This window comes from Chaetodon auriga, chromosome 5 (assembly GCF_051107435.1).
Source record: "Chaetodon auriga isolate fChaAug3 chromosome 5, fChaAug3.hap1, whole genome shotgun sequence".
In the NCBI taxonomy this organism is placed as follows: domain Eukaryota; kingdom Metazoa; phylum Chordata; class Actinopteri; order Chaetodontiformes; family Chaetodontidae; genus Chaetodon; species Chaetodon auriga.
In genome coordinates, this window is record NC_135078.1 from 11,730,671 (window position 1) to 11,747,248 (window position 16,578).

Here is a 16,578-nt window from a genome sequence, read left to right on the forward strand (position 1 = left end):
AAATGATGGATAAAAAAAAAGAAACTGCTGCTACAGCACTGTCCCGTCTCACCCTGAAAATACGAAGCAGCTTGAAGATTCTTAGTACTGTCATGTTTGCCTCTAACCTGTCATATAATCCAGCCCTTAATTCTGCAAGAGTGCGTCGTGGAGTCTTTATAAATCATTCAAATAGCCATATTAATCCATTTATAAAGCTTTGCCGTGGTTGTGGCTGAAAAAGGAATATTGCACATGATTTATTGCTGGTCTGAGGGAGTCTGAGGACTTTGTCTTCGAGTGTTGAGTCATCTGTCAAACACAGTTCCGCACTGCAGCGAATCAGGGCTGAAGCCAAAATCTCGCCGGTCACTTTACGGTCAGCAAACGTGGGTGAAACGCAGGGTGCGGCCCTCTCTCTGCCAGTCTGTTTCCCTTCATTACCCCCTCTCCCCTCCTTCACTTCTCCAGTCTGTGGCAGACATTCTTGTGGACAACAATTTGTGTGGAATCTGAAACATGTCACACTTTTTACCCAAAAGCCTTTGTACCTCATTCTTACATAAACAGAAAGAATCTGCAGCATCTGTTGTGCATGTAGAGGAGCTTTTGTCCCAGCCAATAAGCTAACATCGGCAACAACTGGCATCCCATAGACAATGTGTGTGTGGTCTTCATCAAGGTTACTTCGGTTCATGCAGGCAGTTTTGAGTGATGCTCCTCGACAATGATTTATATATATATAGATATTCAATTTGAGTTGCATGCATGTCCGTACTTTTTGTTTTGTGTTGCAGAATACTGAACATGTTCCAAAATTGAATCATGACTGGCATGTAAAAATGGATCATGTGTTTTTCTGTGTCTTGCTGCCAACAACTGGGCGCCGGTTGGTCACTGGTGAAGCTCGCTGTCATCAGACGAGACGGCGGCTTTCAACATGCAAATGTTTGAGAGGAGAAGACACACGGCAACCGAAGAGCTCCAGAGATATTCAGTTCTAGGGCAGTGCTGGTGTACAGAATCAGGGGACAAACTGCTCCTCTGTCTCTTAGCTTGTTGTCAGACTTTGCAGCTTTCACAAAGTATGACACAAGCTGGTGTACACAAGTAGACGGGATATGCTCCTGTGTAATATCTAACTTATGATCAAATAAATGCACTGCTCTTGTTTATCACTATGAGGGGAAACTGCATCACTGAGTCCTCTGCTAAATTGCATTTGAATTCATCTTTGTATTTTTCAAAATAAATAAGCACAAATAGGAGTAGCTCTCTACTACCACTCAAAGAAATACACCATCTCTTATTGCTGTTTGCTCCACATTCAACAGGTGTATCCCAGTTATTTTCCATGATGCCAGTATTGTAGAGTCAGTACCGAAGTGTCTCATGCATAGATTTCCAGTTCTGAAAATTTCAGTCATTTTAAGTTTACAAGACTGCAAGTAATTAGATTGAAAGTCTCACTTTGAGCTGTCTGTGAAAGATGGTTTGTGCCTTAGTTAACTTGCACTTGGAGATTGAACTGGAATTGAAAATCACAGATGCTTGATCAAGATCAAGAATTCTTTGTAAGGACACATACTTTTGATTTTTACATCCACGTCGTGTCTCAGAGCAGCATTGACAGCTATTTTGGACACAGTCTTTGCTCATGTCATTTCTGCCTTTTCCTAATGAGCTCTTTTTGTACTTTACAGTCGGATGACACCAATTCCAATTAAACTGAAGAGCTTTGGGGGGAGATTTTTCATACTTGCAGTGGAAATTACTTTCAGATTGTGCGTTTACATCTGTTTGTTGAATTCATTTCACCTCAGAAGATGGAAATGAAACAACAGTAAGCCTGTTTGAATCACAATGAAAAACAAATCACAAGTGGGATATAGACAGCTGGAGGCTTTGTTGGCACTTTCTGAGCTATTACGTTGAATTTAAAAGCTTTGGAGTGTTAATCACTGCGCGGGATTTTGAAGATTGAATAGTATTTGATGAATACATTGTGGATTAAGGGAGGCAGGCTGATCCATCTGACTTGAATGTGATCTGGAAGGATGTCAACATCCATCTTCCATCTATCTGCCTGGTCTATGATCCATCTGCGATTGTTGGCCTATTTGTGTCATACATCTCCAGGTCTCGCCTAACAAACAAACATTTTGATGTTCGTTGGTTGTTCACATGATGGGCACCAACAATGGTCAAAGCCAAGAGGGTATAAAAAAGTAGAAGGAAGATAGAGATTCAGAAGTTGTATGTAGCTGCTGCTGTGAAAGATTAACCAAAGTTTGTCTCCAGTAGAAGCCTGAAACCAAAAACTTTGTTACATGATGTTCCAGTATCACAAAAATAACTTTCATGGGTTCAAATTGAACCTCTTTCTAGTGTAGATGTAAAGGTGTTCGACTCCTTCTAAACATTGCCATTGACAAATACCATCTAGAAAGATGCTATATGACTATTCTTTGCATTTCTTGGCACATCAAGCTCAGCAAATTTGATCCTTAACGACACACACAGTCACACATGTAGAAAACATGATATTCCTAAACTGATGCAACTCGCTCTGCACATCTGACACGGTACATTTTCTAGATTCCAGCTCTCTCTCACTGTGACTCAAACATCCCTGTCCCCTTCACCCCTCGTCCCTCCCTCCACCTCCTCCTCCTCCTCTCTTCTCTTCGGAGGCCAAATTGTTGGCTTGCCTGTTGTCAATTCACACCAAAACGTTCAAACAGAGGCCTGAATACTTCTTCAGTTTGTCACCATAGTTTGTTCTTTGGGGGCAGGTTTTGTTAATCACAAACATGATTATAAAGCTTGAATAACGCTTAGAGGAAGCAATGAGACATATAAGGGTTCACAGCACGCGGTGCATGTTTCACTGATGGCTGCAGTGGATCGAGAGGAAAACCTGGATATACAATAACGTCACAGACAGAAAACGTAACAGAAAGCACCCATGATATTTGTACGGGAAATGTTAATAGTCAGCACGTGATACAGATTGCATGTCAGATGTTGTGTGTAACTAATTGTTTTTCCACCCTCCTCCTGTCTCCCTGCAGTGCCTGGGAACTTGGGCTGCTTCAAAGACAGCGGTGACCCACCCACTCTGTCCGGCACCAGCGAGACCTCCAACAAACTCACCATCCAGAACTGTATTAGCTTCTGTAGGAAGCAGAGATACAAGGTGAGATTTCAACCTATAAAGTAGAAATGTAGGACATACAAAGAAAACCTGTAACACAAGAGAGATTCAGCGTTATATTTTAGCTGAGATGTAAGCTGGCAGCTTCTGTAGGAGCAAACATTCAAAACTAGAAGAGTAAAAAGACTCAAATGGGAGTAGTGAGTCCTTAATCCTGGCACTTGTGCTGGAAAGTTCAAATGTGTCCCCTCACTGGATTAAAAAGCGTCCAGTCAATTGCCCGTGTCATGTCTAAAATGGGCATAAGCTGTGTCTTGCAGTAGTCAAGCTTTTATGTAAATCATCTACATTTACGGGCAGTTTCCTGACAGTTATTACCATGATGCTCAGTGCAGTCTATACCCTCTTTATTCAGCCATCAAGCTGCCTGTTTCAAACCAACCAGCGGATGACAAATCATCACAGCAATCAAGGCTGACAGCTGGAAATGAATGGTTATTAGCCCACTGGGCACCTCCTCTTCAATGCGTTTTCCTCATCTCTGAGTCTGGCATGCCATTGTCCCAGCTCTAAACAGTGCCAGGTGTTCATTTTCTGTCTCAGCGGATCCAGTTCGGCTCCGTCTGCATTGACAGATACTGACAGCTACCCCCTCTCCTCTCAATTCAGCAGATGTTACCGGATGTGGCGGCAGATTGGCATCGTCTGCCTACCCTTGGACTGTCAGTGTCCTTAATGTGCACGTGAAACGTCAGTGCTCGGAAGCGCGGCTCCCGTGTGGCTGACAAAGTGCATGCCTGATGAGTTAGACAGCGTTCCATCGCTTGTTTGCTGTGCCAGAAGTATTCACATTGGTGTTACTTCATCAGATAGAATAATGCAACAAGGACGTAGCTTGATACATCTTGGCGAGAGCAGAGGCTTGACAAATTCCTCTTCCATGAGAAAAGACGCAGAGTGGGAAATGATGCAGTACCTTCAGTTGTGTGAATTCATTGAGGGGCTGAAAATTGGACAATGATGTCCTTTTGAATGAAGGACAATTGCTCTTTTGAGAACAAGCAGCCAATGGCGGCGAGGTCACGTTGTGTGAAGGTTTTTGACGTTTCGCATTCCTGCTGCGACGCGTTCAGGAACAGTTTACTAACAGTTTTGATTTGTGAGATGGATAGGTGCTGTTTCTGTGAGCTTGATTCTCTACACCCTGTGTGCAGCTGTGTTTGAGAGGAAGCTTCTAATCAGCCGAGAGGTTCTCGTTGTCCAGACTCAGATGACAGCATCTTGTAATCATGAGAGAAAACACTTCAAACTCAAGTCGCTTTAATTTCAGCGAGAGAGGGAAGCCCTTACAGTCGACTGTTGTGTTTACCCAGTTTCACATAAAGCTGATATGAGACACACAACCTATAAAAGGACTTTTATTTGATTGTGTGATGGATTTTCGAAATTATTTATTTCTGTGCAAAGTTGTTATGTAACCGTCTGTAATTTTATGGACAAAGTAGCTATTTTGAATATTTTTAGGAGAAAGAAAAGCCAAAACCCTCACGTTTCCTCCACAAAGTGTGCTCTCTCGGTCGTTGGACTCCCTGTGTGTTTTCCTGGCCAGCACCCATGGCAAATGGATTTATAATGAATAGTATTATGGGAAGCGTTACCCAAAGTTTGCCCTGAATTTCTGATGCAATGATTTGCATAACTCCTTTTGTGTTTCGCAGCTTGCCGGAATGGAATCAGGATATGCCTGTTTCTGTGGCAACGAAGTGGACCTGCGTGACCACGGCGAGTCGCCGAGCATGGAGTGTAACCACGTTTGCTTCGGAGACCACACCCAGCCCTGCGGTGGAGACGGCTGGGTTATCATCTTCGACAGTGAGTGTTAACCAGTGTCATCCAAAGTCTGACTGCGATCTTTTCACATCTGTGCTGTGATTTGGAATTCTGGAAAAACAAGAAAACACATTTTGAGTTTTCCAAAGTGATTTAAGATATTTTCCCTTTAAGAATACAACTGCATTTGTGGTAATAACCTGCTGTGCTCTCAGTGCCTGCAGTTTGTGTAAGTCAAGTTTGGAACAGGTCTGTCAATGTTGGCAATGTTAACACCTCCCATTTGTTGAATTAAGCTCCAGTTCATTTTCAGACGGCACAGTAGTAAATGTCCTTGTCACCAACCTTTCCTCGTCCATGGCTGAGATCAGACCTTCAGCCTCCTACAATACTACACATGAACACTTCCAACTGTAGTTTACAGTATTAAATGTGTAATTCATACCTTTTGGCAATAAACAGTTTTAAGTACTTCATTATGATGCAGTATTGCAGTAACCAACTCTGATACCTTGACTCAAAGTATCGGACTTTCCCCATATTTCAGATCTCTTTCCCTCACTACAACTCGTTGTGATCATTTCTGTGTAAGTTAACATGAGGTCAAACATTGCCGTGGCACTAAAAACTGAGTAGGCAGCCAGCTGTTCCCAGAGGAATGTAACTGACAGCAGAAACACTAAATTTTATGGATCAGTGGAAATGTGGGTCTGTCACACCATGGCTCATACCCCATCCACGTAATGAAGTCAGTATTGGGGTCGATCTGGTGTATCATGCATAGTCCACACGGACACTGGTATGTATCCTCTTATATTTCAAAACAGTTTTTAAAAAAAATCCACTCCACACAAGCACTGTTTTTAAAAATAATCCCCATATGACAAGACAAAAACACAATTGAAGTGCTGTCACAAGCATGCCAAACCAACAGGCAACGATATTACCCAAACCCTAAAGTCATGTTGGAGAATCAAGAGCCTGAAAAAAGCTATTACTGGTTGGCTGCCTGCAACTAAAAGTCCAACATCCAAAACCAGCAATGTTGGTGGCGCATTCTGATGCCTCTGTTGCTCAGTAGAGTAATTGACATTTATGTGCAAACATGCAACAAGTCCTGTTAGTATTAGCAAGGTTGGAACCAGCATGTCCGCCGTTGCATGATATCGCCACAAACCAGAAACTCCATTTTTGCTGTCTACACATCAATGCTGCTGAGAAGTTTCTGAATATCTTCACCCTGGAAGGAGTATGCTGAAAGCTCTGTGTTCAGTGACCTGAAACTGCATTTCTCTGTGTACGAAAGGCCGAAAATTAGAAACACGTAGAAAAGGCTGTGTTTTGAAAAATATGTGTGTGTGTGTGTGTGTGTGTGTGTGTGTGTGTGTGTGTGTGTGTGTGTGTGTGTGTGTGTGTGTCTGGACTAGGCATCAGGTCAGTGCATCCCAAATCAGTACCATGATGCCTGTTATCAAGGTACTCAAGTGCCAAAAATAACCCAGTCATCAGTCAACAGAGACAGCAAAGATCGCTGACTATGTTCTGCTCTTGTTGTGCTCTTCCTTCCAGCTCGAGTAGGGGCCTGCGGTGGGAACTATTCCTCTCCATCAGGAGTCATCTACTCCCCCGACTTCCCGGACAAGTATGCCGCTGGCCGTGTCTGTTATTGGACTATCCAGGTCCCTGGATCCTCCGCCATCCTCTTCAACTTCACCTTCTTTGACATCTCCGACCAGACGGACATGGTGGAGCTACTGGACGGCAACACCAACCAGGTGGTGGCACGCTTCGACTGGCGCAGCCCGCCACGGGAGCTGGTGAACGTCACAGGCGACTTCGTCATATTGTACTTCTACTCAGACCGCACCAACCAGGCCCAGGGATTCGCTCTGCTTTACCAGGGTAGGATTTCACTTGCTTTCACTTTCACTTTCAGGTATTTGTGGCAAATAAGGTTCGGTAAAATGTGTCAAAGTGTATGACAGATCACTCCTAATGTTTGATTTGAGTTCTTGCAAATATCCTGAGCTACAATACGCCCTCAAACACGCCAAGAGCCACATTTGCATGATCAGGTGCGTGCTAACTTGCTGGCTCAGTGTGGCAGTTGTCACACCACTGGCAGGCCCTTTTCTCTTTTCATTTGCTAGTCAATGTCTCACAGCCCAAGGCGATACTGCATATTTAAATAATGTTTTGTTTTTCTAGGAACTCACTCTCTTATCAAGCTGCAGCAGGCTGCTTTGCTTCTCCACAGTGTGTGCCTTAGTGAATTGCACAGCAAGTTTTTACGCCACCTACATACAAAATACTGTTACACTATGCGTTGCGCCTTCTGATTTGATGATGTCACTGTAGAGCAGACATATATCTGGGGAACTATAACTCACTGAAAGTTGAAAACCTCACAGTAAATTCTTTTTATCTCCCCAAACTAATGTGGTTCTCTCAGACCGAATCTGTGTGGATAGTCCGAATGCATCAAAAATGATTTAATAGATTAATTTCAGGAGGCATGAGAGAAACACACCCCGATATAATTCAGTGTAGGTGACATTCAGGCTTTCAGCTGGCTACACTGGGAGGCAATCTGTCCCCGCTCCTCCTTCTCTGCCTCCATTTGTAATCCTGTGTCATTTCTCTTGCTCGGTGGCATTACAGTGAAAACAATATTTGAAGGTCAGAATCCTCTGACCTCTGGACAGGCTCAATCCTTTCTGCTCACATCTTGGTTCTTGTTTTACGTGAGGCATCATGTAGCTAAGAAATGGAGTCTGAGACATGATATGAGAAAAGGTCACCTCCTGAAGTTTTTTTTTTTTTTTTTTTTTACGGACAGATGGAGAGAAAAATACATAGAGAAAGTCACCAGTTAAAATGAGTATCAGATCTAAATACATGCAATATCTCTTCTGTGGCCCGCTGAGCGGTCGAAACAGTAATTTCAGGATAAACGCTGTCAGATGACCATGGCAGAGCGTTTCAGCTGAGCCTGGGTTTGAAGCATGGTATTTTGTTTGCAAATGGGGACCATGTGGGAAGTTTGGGGAACACCACAGTCAGGTTGAGCTATTATGTGAGAAGAAAAAAAAAATCCCACGCTACTTTAACATCCAACTGCCATTCATGGAAGAGTGGAGCAGGACTGGATCAAATAGGTTTGGGGGGTTGATTTTAACCTGCGTGGGACACAGGACGGGTGCGGTTTAGTTTGGAGTGGAGTTTGTCATTCTTATCTCACCACTAGTTTTCCTTCTAAGTGGCACTAAAGTTTCTACCAACGAGTGGGGTTGACCCTTTCCCTGTGGATGACATCATTGTGACAGTCCCGTCCCACAGACAGACAGATACATTTATAAACTCCGTCACAGGTTTAAACACAGTTAAAATATTGATGTGTTAAGTATATTCACTGTAATAAATTACCAGCATTTCACAATGATTAACAGTATTATTTTACAGTAACTTGTTGTAATTAAGTTCCCCTGTAATATCCCAATGAATACCTGCAAAAAATACAGTATCCTTGGATTTTTACAGTATTAAACTGTTATTTTACAGTAACATCCTGCAATCAAAAACCCCCTATTATATCACAAAAAGGTCTGTAATATCACAGCAACACAGTAAAAAAAAGGCAAGGATTTCACAGCATTCAGCAGTATTATTACAGTGAAATATTGTATTCAAATATTCCCGGGTAAGTCACATGACGTAACCGAACTCGGCACTGAACTTGAAGATGCCGTTTCCCTTTGCTCTTCTGGGCTGAATGGAGAAGGTGAGCTGCATGCGTAATCTCTGTTTGCAGTACACCCATGTTATTTTAAATGATAATAATGTTTACTTTCAAATGAACGTTTATTGCATGACACAGTTCATATTTTGTTAGCAAGTGCCCGATACTGTTGAATGTTCTCTCATAGCATTTGCTAATAGTGATGGCTAGCTTAGCTAGCTACTGGAGATGTGACAAGGCCTGGAGTACTGCATGTAGGAGTAGTTGGCGAACGGTAGCTACCTAGCGAAAGGCTGCCAGTAACACCATTACCAAATATTAGCACTATTAGCTAACATTAGCTAGCTGTAGCGTTTGCCCGTGTGGTCTGATATAGGCTAGCTAATGCTAGCGAGCTAACATTAGTGTTTGCTAGCGTGTGATATGGGAAAAGGCACAGGTGAACACCTTGATAAATGCTGCCTGCAATACATAAGTCTATTTAAAACTGAAACTATCTTTGCTTATTAACAGGTACAGGGCAAGAGAGAAAGAGGCTCAAAGACCAAGAAGCGGACAACAATGAACCCTCAATGTTTGAGACTGAGGGGAGTGTCTGACCCCTTCACAACATCCCTTCATCGCTCTCTCCCTTCCTCTCTTACCTTGCCATGTAGGCCATCCTCTTACTGTTATTGTGACACAGCTGGGTAGTTGAATCGCAAGTTTCTGCACAATTTCTCTGCATTTTAAGATGGCTTTGGAAAGTTTCACAAAGACTATGAAGTTGAATTTCTTGAATTCTTGAATTTCTTGGCATTTATGTTGAATAACCTATATTTGTAAATAAAGATGCCATTGGACTAACATTGACTTTACCTCAGAGTTGTGTGTTGGTGGGGGTGGATTTTAATCGTACAATGATTGTAAATTCACAGTAAATGGAAACTTCATCTGCATTACTTTCTCAGTAAATTACTTGCCAATTTTTGCATGACTTCCACAGTATGCATTGTAAATTCACTGCATTACTTGCACAGTACACACTGTAAAAGTACAGGGCCTTGTTGTAATGATGTACACCAAAAGGTTGTAATTCCCCACTAATGTACTGTAATACCACTGTAATACCATTGCTTTGTCATTGAAGCTGTGAAGTTACAGTATACAGTTGTGCTTTTACAACAATGCGTTGTAATATCACAGATGTGAAATTACATTGTGAATTTGGCCCCAATCTTACAATTCTATTAATTCGGTGTCATCAATATCTTTATCATTTCTGCTTCTATTCCCTCCTAAGGAACAGTTTCAAGAGACGCATCTCACTGTGGACGACCACACATTGTTGCTAGATTTCTGAGATGTTTCTCCTCACCAAACCTTACTGCAAATTAACATGTAAGAAAAGTAATGAAAGAGTCAACTGAGACCCATAAATATCAGCACGACACATTCCACAGTTTGATTCACAGAGCCAGTGTTTCAGAAGTAGGAGAAGGAAATTCTCAAAATCACATCTATGTTTAGGAGAAGTAAATGAAAGGCAGAGGAGATCTTATTTAGGATATTGCTTTCCTCTGGGAACACATAAATGAGTTGAAATAGTCCACGCTCTCTGGCACTGTTGTTTTATGAAGCAAACTCTGTCCATCTGGTGCTGTAAGCAGGTTAAAACAAACAGAATTTATTGCAAACACTTTTTGAGTCTTGTCCTGGGTGGACAGGAAAGCTCTCAACACCACATGTTTACGGCATGCATGAGTGTTTTTCAAAGACGGTCTGTTTCTTAGCAAATGCTGTTGGTATTAAAAATTCACTCGTGACTCTGTTGTATATACTTTCAACAACATGATCTACATGATGTATCCTATTACTGCGTGCTTGCTGCCACGGCCCAGTTTACCCACAGGAATAATTAAAGGGGCGTTAAGTGATATGTGTGCTGAACTTGTAGAAATTACAACAACATGGCAGATCTTTTCTTCGTCTGTGTCTCTGGCACAGGACAAACCGCTCACCACTCCTCTCCCTGGGAGATATGAAAGCCTGTAATACATAGAAATAGTCACATTTTCAAGAGGCAATATGTCACGTAACAGAGAACTATAACAGTATTCCAGTTAGAACTGGAATACTGTGGCATAAAGTACAATCAACAAGATTAAGACGAAGATTTACTACTAAGACTGGGGAATCATTGATACATGTACAAGATGTACAAAACGAATAATATATTGCCACATCCAGCTTCCCTAAATCCATTTCACCATAGTTGTATTCTTTAATTATCATGGATAATTAAATGCAAATTAGGTAGAGGTGCATTAACGCCTACTGTTCACAACTTTTCAATGATTGTAGTGCAGGTGAATATGATGGTGTTTAGCTACAGTGTTCTGAGTATCTAGTAAATTTCAAAGCAGCTGTGATCAATATTATATTAACAATAGATCACGTGAGTACTTGTATGTTAAAGGGGTCGCTTGTAGTGATAAACCCACAGAACATGATCACCCAGTTCTGCGGTTCCCTCGGCTCATTTTAGTGTCTTTTGCCTCATTGTTTTACTTTTCTTGCCTGCAGCTTTACTGCTTTGGTTCACCGCTCTCATCTGTGTTGTTTTTGACCACAACAAGTAGCTGTTTTCAGTGGAAAAAGCTCTAAAAACTCACTGCACATTACCCGCCCAGCACCAAACGTTCGAGAGGCAAAGTTCGCAATTAGCTGGCGAACATAGTGGAGCATTTAGCTGCTAAAGAGCAAAATCTTTCCCCCAGAAGGCCAAGACAGAGCTTAAAGAAGGCATATATTGGACTTATAGTTTTTCCTCGTTTTCCCAGCACTGAGAAGCCAAGACACCAGAACAATGGATGCTGAAGGAGATGATGAGGATGAAGGAGAGGACGTCTCCAGCACAGCAGGGCCCCAGCTCGCTGGCGGCATCACAGAGAGATCCAACAGTACCTCCAACGGACGTTCCTCCCAAATCCTCTACGTGATCACGTCCAGCCCCGGTAAACCGGAGCACAACATGCCAGGTCAGTGGGCTGGACGCGGCGAGACCACCGGCCACAGCGCTAGTATGTTAACACCCATAATACACTGCACCCACTGCACCTCTCTCTACCTCTGCAGGGATGTTGTTGGACGTGTCTTAGCTCGAGCTTCCGTTTAGCATGACCTGGTTTCTCTGAAAGTTTTAAAATTATCTTAGTTTGATGAGAGGCGTCTGGAAGCTTGGGCCCAGAGTGGCTTGATCGTGCACAGAAGTAATGCTATGTGACGCTTGTTTCTTCCTGTCAGTGAATCATAGCTGAAGTTACTTTGGGTCTCCCTGCTGATCACAATCAGGCCTCTTGTCAAAGCTATGCAGGGTGGACTGGTGTGTTCTGTGCTTTTCTTTTCTTGTTTTTTTTTGCTTCACTCAAATATTATTCTTTCCAAAGTCTGAGCACTCTGTCTCAAAGGGCCATCTGATGTATTTCTCAACCAGAAGAAAACAGATGTGAAATGATAATGCATCAATGTTTCTTGACAAATTGCTGGCTGAACGCTGCTAACAGGTGCACCAGCAGTGCTTGAATAATTCCTTTCTTGCTAATCCTTTCAGTCTGCTTCAGTTTGCTTTCATTAGTGTGATTCGATATCTGATGTCTTGTTACTGTGTTGCTCCCTCTCTGCAGTGTGGACCATTTACGCTCTGGCTGCCCTCCTCATACTGACAGTCATAGCCATGGTGGCAAAGCTGCTGCTGCACATCACAGTCAAGTAAGTATGAGGATGTTGGAGGTGTGCATGATCAACCAAGCATCAAATGTCAAAGCATTCATCTGCACTTTTATGCTTATATTGGAAAAAGATGAAAGAACAGGAGCACGTTCACCCGTTTAAAGTCCCAGTGTGCTGAACTTCTGTGTGATTATAGCGTCTTCTTAGAACTTTAGCGCATTCTTTGAGTTGTACTCAGCCGGTTCATGAAAGGCATTCCTGTCTGCCGCGGTGTCTTTGTTGACACTACCACTAGAAGTCACCAAAGCCAGAAATATTCCATTCTTACACCCCTTCCCAGCAACACAGGCATTGCGAAAGAATGCACAAATTAGACAAAAAAGTGAAAATGAAAAAGTTTTTAAATCTCTTGTTTTTGTCAAAATGAATTGTTTTCTTTCGGTACAAAGTTGAGTTGGAGGTTCATAATGAACCTCTGTTCTTAAAATACCATAAGGCTTTAACTTTTCTTTCTATTATTTTGTCACAGTTAAAGGAAAAGCAAAAAAAGGAAGCACATTCTCATGTTACCAACTTCGTGCGACAAATGTCACATCAAGCATCCACCACTGTAACTTCTATTAGTTTGTGCTTAAAATAAAGCAGGCATGTAAGAAAAGCAACATTAGGAATACACTTTTAGAAGGCAATATGACGCCCTCTCTGTTTCTCTCGTACTCTTCTCTTTCTGCCTCTATTGTTAACGTCCTTTTCCCTCTCCTCGTCATTTTCCCTCTCAGGTCCCCGAACATCCCAACGGTCAGCGGTTCAGACAGCTGCAGCCAGAGCACGGCTTCCTCTGAGCCGTGGATCATCCTGTACCGACCCTCCACCATCTCCCTCTTCAAGAAGAAGCTAAAGAACCACCATGGCGACCTCAGCCCCTTGGTGGGCAACTAGTGCCACTGCTGCGCTCCGCCGTTCACCAAACGCTACTGCCACCCACAACTACTCTGTACAAGGGCCGTCAGATGCCAGACCCTCAGACAATGAAACTCTATGAGGCGCTACGCTAACAAGCCAACAACTGAGTGGCTGATGACAACTGACTGAGTGACTGCTACTAAGTGGCCTGTGGGCCGAAGTGGCTGGGCCCTCCCATCCTGCTCAGCACCGAGGAGGAGGGGGACAGGCAGGGCTGTCAGTGACCTCAGTGTGGGAGAGGAGAGTGAAGGATTAGATGGAGGAAGATCTGCAGCTCTGACAACGATTCAAGGACGCTTTTAACATGCGGGAAGCTTCTCTGGTTCAGCAAGGCTCCATTTACATCACCCACGGATGTCCCTAACAATCAACATACCTCCAAAAAACCCTTCCAGACTGCCGGCTCTCAAGTGAAAACACAGAAGAGCCGGATGCAGACTTCTCTGTCTGTGTTCAGTTTAGGAAACAGGGAGGTTTACCTCTTCCTGGTGCCTCAGAGTGGCAACCGAATCGTCGTCGTTTATCAAGGAATGGATGAGGAAATGTAATCTTTGATACACGTATGCTGTAACACTTAACAGCTTAACAGTTTTGTAGAACTCTTCTAACTGCCTCACACGGATGACGAACACTTGCAGCCAAAATCCAGAATCCTCCCATCCAAAGAGTTATGCGTTTCTTTGTCTTTTTGATGTGTTTTACGTGACAGCTAACTTTCTGAGGAGAAGGGAACAGGACGTGGAGACGTCACACAGAAAGTAGATATCACAGCACTTAGGGGTTGAATCACTCGCCGTAAAATAAAAAGATCAGAGAGAAAGAGAGCGTGCTCGCCCACTCTTTCACTCAGCACTCATGTGGATTTGGGTGGAGAGAAGAAGTAGCGTTGTTCACCGGGGGGGTTGGGTGGTGCAGTTTGCAGACAAACTGCCATTTAGGGAGGCTTGGGAAGATCTGAGGGCTTTTTCTGCTCGGTCGTGGGTGGGAGTCTTTCCGGTTTGATGGTGTTCAAGTGCCTTAAGGATCTCCTCTTCCCTTGTCTCAGATTCCTCACATCTGTTTCTTTCACGAAACAGAGTGAGGTCCCTCACAAGAGTCTAAAATCAGCGTGGACGTGAAGAGTTTTGGTCCAAAATAGGATTTCCATCACTTAAATGTAAAGAAATGATGCCACATCTTGTACAGTGATTGAAAGCATTTGATATTAGTCTTTTGAAACATACTACACTCAACTGAACACCTCTCCAGACTGGATCTTTTACATTTTTTTGTTACATGATGGACATTAGATGATTTTTTGTGTGTGTGTGTGTGTGTGTGTGTGTGTGTGTGTTTCCAAAATGAACGCATAGCCTTTTGGAAGAGAACTCTTCAGTTTAGTAACAGACAAGGCTCTCAAAAAAACGTTTGTTTTTCATTTCTGTGTGTGCTCTTATGTGTAGTCTTGGACATTTACTGAACATATTGTTCACATTAAGTTGTCTTTTGATTACAGGGAGGATGAATATTGTTGTATATTATGTAATTCAGTGTGGGAATGATGATATTTATGTCAGCTCTTTCATTTTGCGACTCGGCAAAGCATTTGAGAGACCCGTCAAAGTGCTTTCTGTGCTTACTCGTCAATTTAGCTCAAAGGTGGATGCACTTCTTCCTCTCTTTAGACAGCAGTAAATTGCCTAAATTCCGCAAGACTCTGCAGACTCGGAAGATTTTACTTGTCACCTCGATTTCCGGCCAAAAGGTTGCGCATGTACAGTATAACCAGACAGAAATCTAACCAAAAGCACTCAACGGTACTATGCACAAGCTGACAGCAGGTTTGCAGCTGTGACGGTTTTCTGTGCATTGCTGTGACATTTAAACTACTTGCGAAAGGTCAACCTCTACTAGTTCGCCATCGGCATAGTAATTGGCCTTTCCTGTCGTGGTACTGGATGTTAGCGGGGGTCTCTGCAGATGGTCACCCAGAAAATCTTCTTCTCACTGTCAAGATATATGATTATAATTATTTAATTATAATTAATATGGTTTGAAATGTCAGTGCACTTAGATTTGCTTCTACTCACAAGACAAAACAGTACTTACTCACTTTGCATTCAGTTTCAGTGAAAAGAAAAAACTACAATGTACCTTTGTGCAGCAGCCTGAGCACTTGAGGGGAAAAGTTGTATTTTACACACGATGCAGCCTCGCAGTGACATTCAAGTCGAAAGATTTATAGTTTTTCGAGAATCAGACAGAATTTGAGGCCCATAAAACGATGAAGAACCTTTCCCTCCCCGTCAGATGTTTGTAAAGATGTGACTCTGTGCTATATTCTTGCCTGTCTGCTCAACTGTAACTCATCTTAATTATTGCAAGACAAGAGCACATGCCCCTGGGTCTGTGATGTTCAGAGCAGACCATGCGTAGAGAGAGGGAGAAAAGAGAGCCTAGATGTGAGAGCGATGGGAAATTAATGTGCGTTCAAATCAAACACAAGCTAACTAAATCTGACAGTTAAAATCTAACAAGGGCATATTTGTTTGGATAGCCTGGTGAATTATGCAAACTCCCATTTTCTGTCCCGTCCTCCACTCGATCGGAAAATTCCACGCTATCTTCTGAGCGGCGGAAACGGTCTTTTCTCAAACTGTAGTTGATGTGAATGTCCTGTAGTGCTCGATGACGTGAAAACAACACCAGAGGCCCTGTGGGAAATGATGTGGAGCGGCCAAAACATTGTTTTCATGAAATTGTAAATAGCAAAATAGTGAAATGTTTAATTTATACAGTAAATTATTGTTATTTTGTATGTGAATGGGATATAATCTATCTTTTGTATAAGTGAAGTACCTTTGTAGTTTTATTTAATGTGTCCTGTTGCAAAATAAACACTGTATGCATGTTTCTTAAGCTTGTGTTGTGCTCGTTCTTTTGTTTTTTTGTTGCGTCCTCTTAATAAAACACCATTTATTCCACCATCGCACACAATATTATGTTCCCAAGTGGCTGAGAAGCATATGGGCCACAAAACACGGATCAAGCTAATCCCATTTACTTTTCCATTTGAAAAAATAGACTCAGGCTTCAGTGTTTGCATGGTGGGACATCTGCACCCCCTCCTCCCTTTTTTTCTGTGGAGCTAAATACTTATCAGATATGTGAAATGACTCCCAGACTGTTTGGAGATGCACACACACGGAGGGAGGATTTG

General features: G+C 42.6%; 1 protein-coding gene across 2 annotated transcripts in view; it reads left to right on the forward strand.

Moving 5' to 3' along the window:
- The window catches only part of kremen1 (kringle containing transmembrane protein 1), a 58,058-nt gene extending 41,798 nt beyond the window's left edge, over positions 1-16,260 (forward strand). The window contains exons 4-9 of one of the 2 annotated variants that reach the window (XM_076730752.1): positions 3,054-3,178; positions 4,855-5,008; positions 6,536-6,868; positions 11,528-11,767; positions 12,371-12,455; positions 13,196-16,260. In XM_076730752.1, the coding sequence (XP_076586867.1) occupies positions 3,054-3,178; positions 4,855-5,008; positions 6,536-6,868; positions 11,528-11,767; positions 12,371-12,455; positions 13,196-13,355 (1,097 nt within the window). In that variant the 3' untranslated portion in view covers positions 13,356-16,260. The remainder of the gene's footprint in view (positions 1-3,053; positions 3,179-4,854; positions 5,009-6,535; positions 6,869-11,527; positions 11,768-12,370; positions 12,456-13,195) is intronic. The other variant, XM_076730753.1, reaches the window with a different exon arrangement.
- Positions 16,261-16,578: the final 318 nt, after the last annotated feature.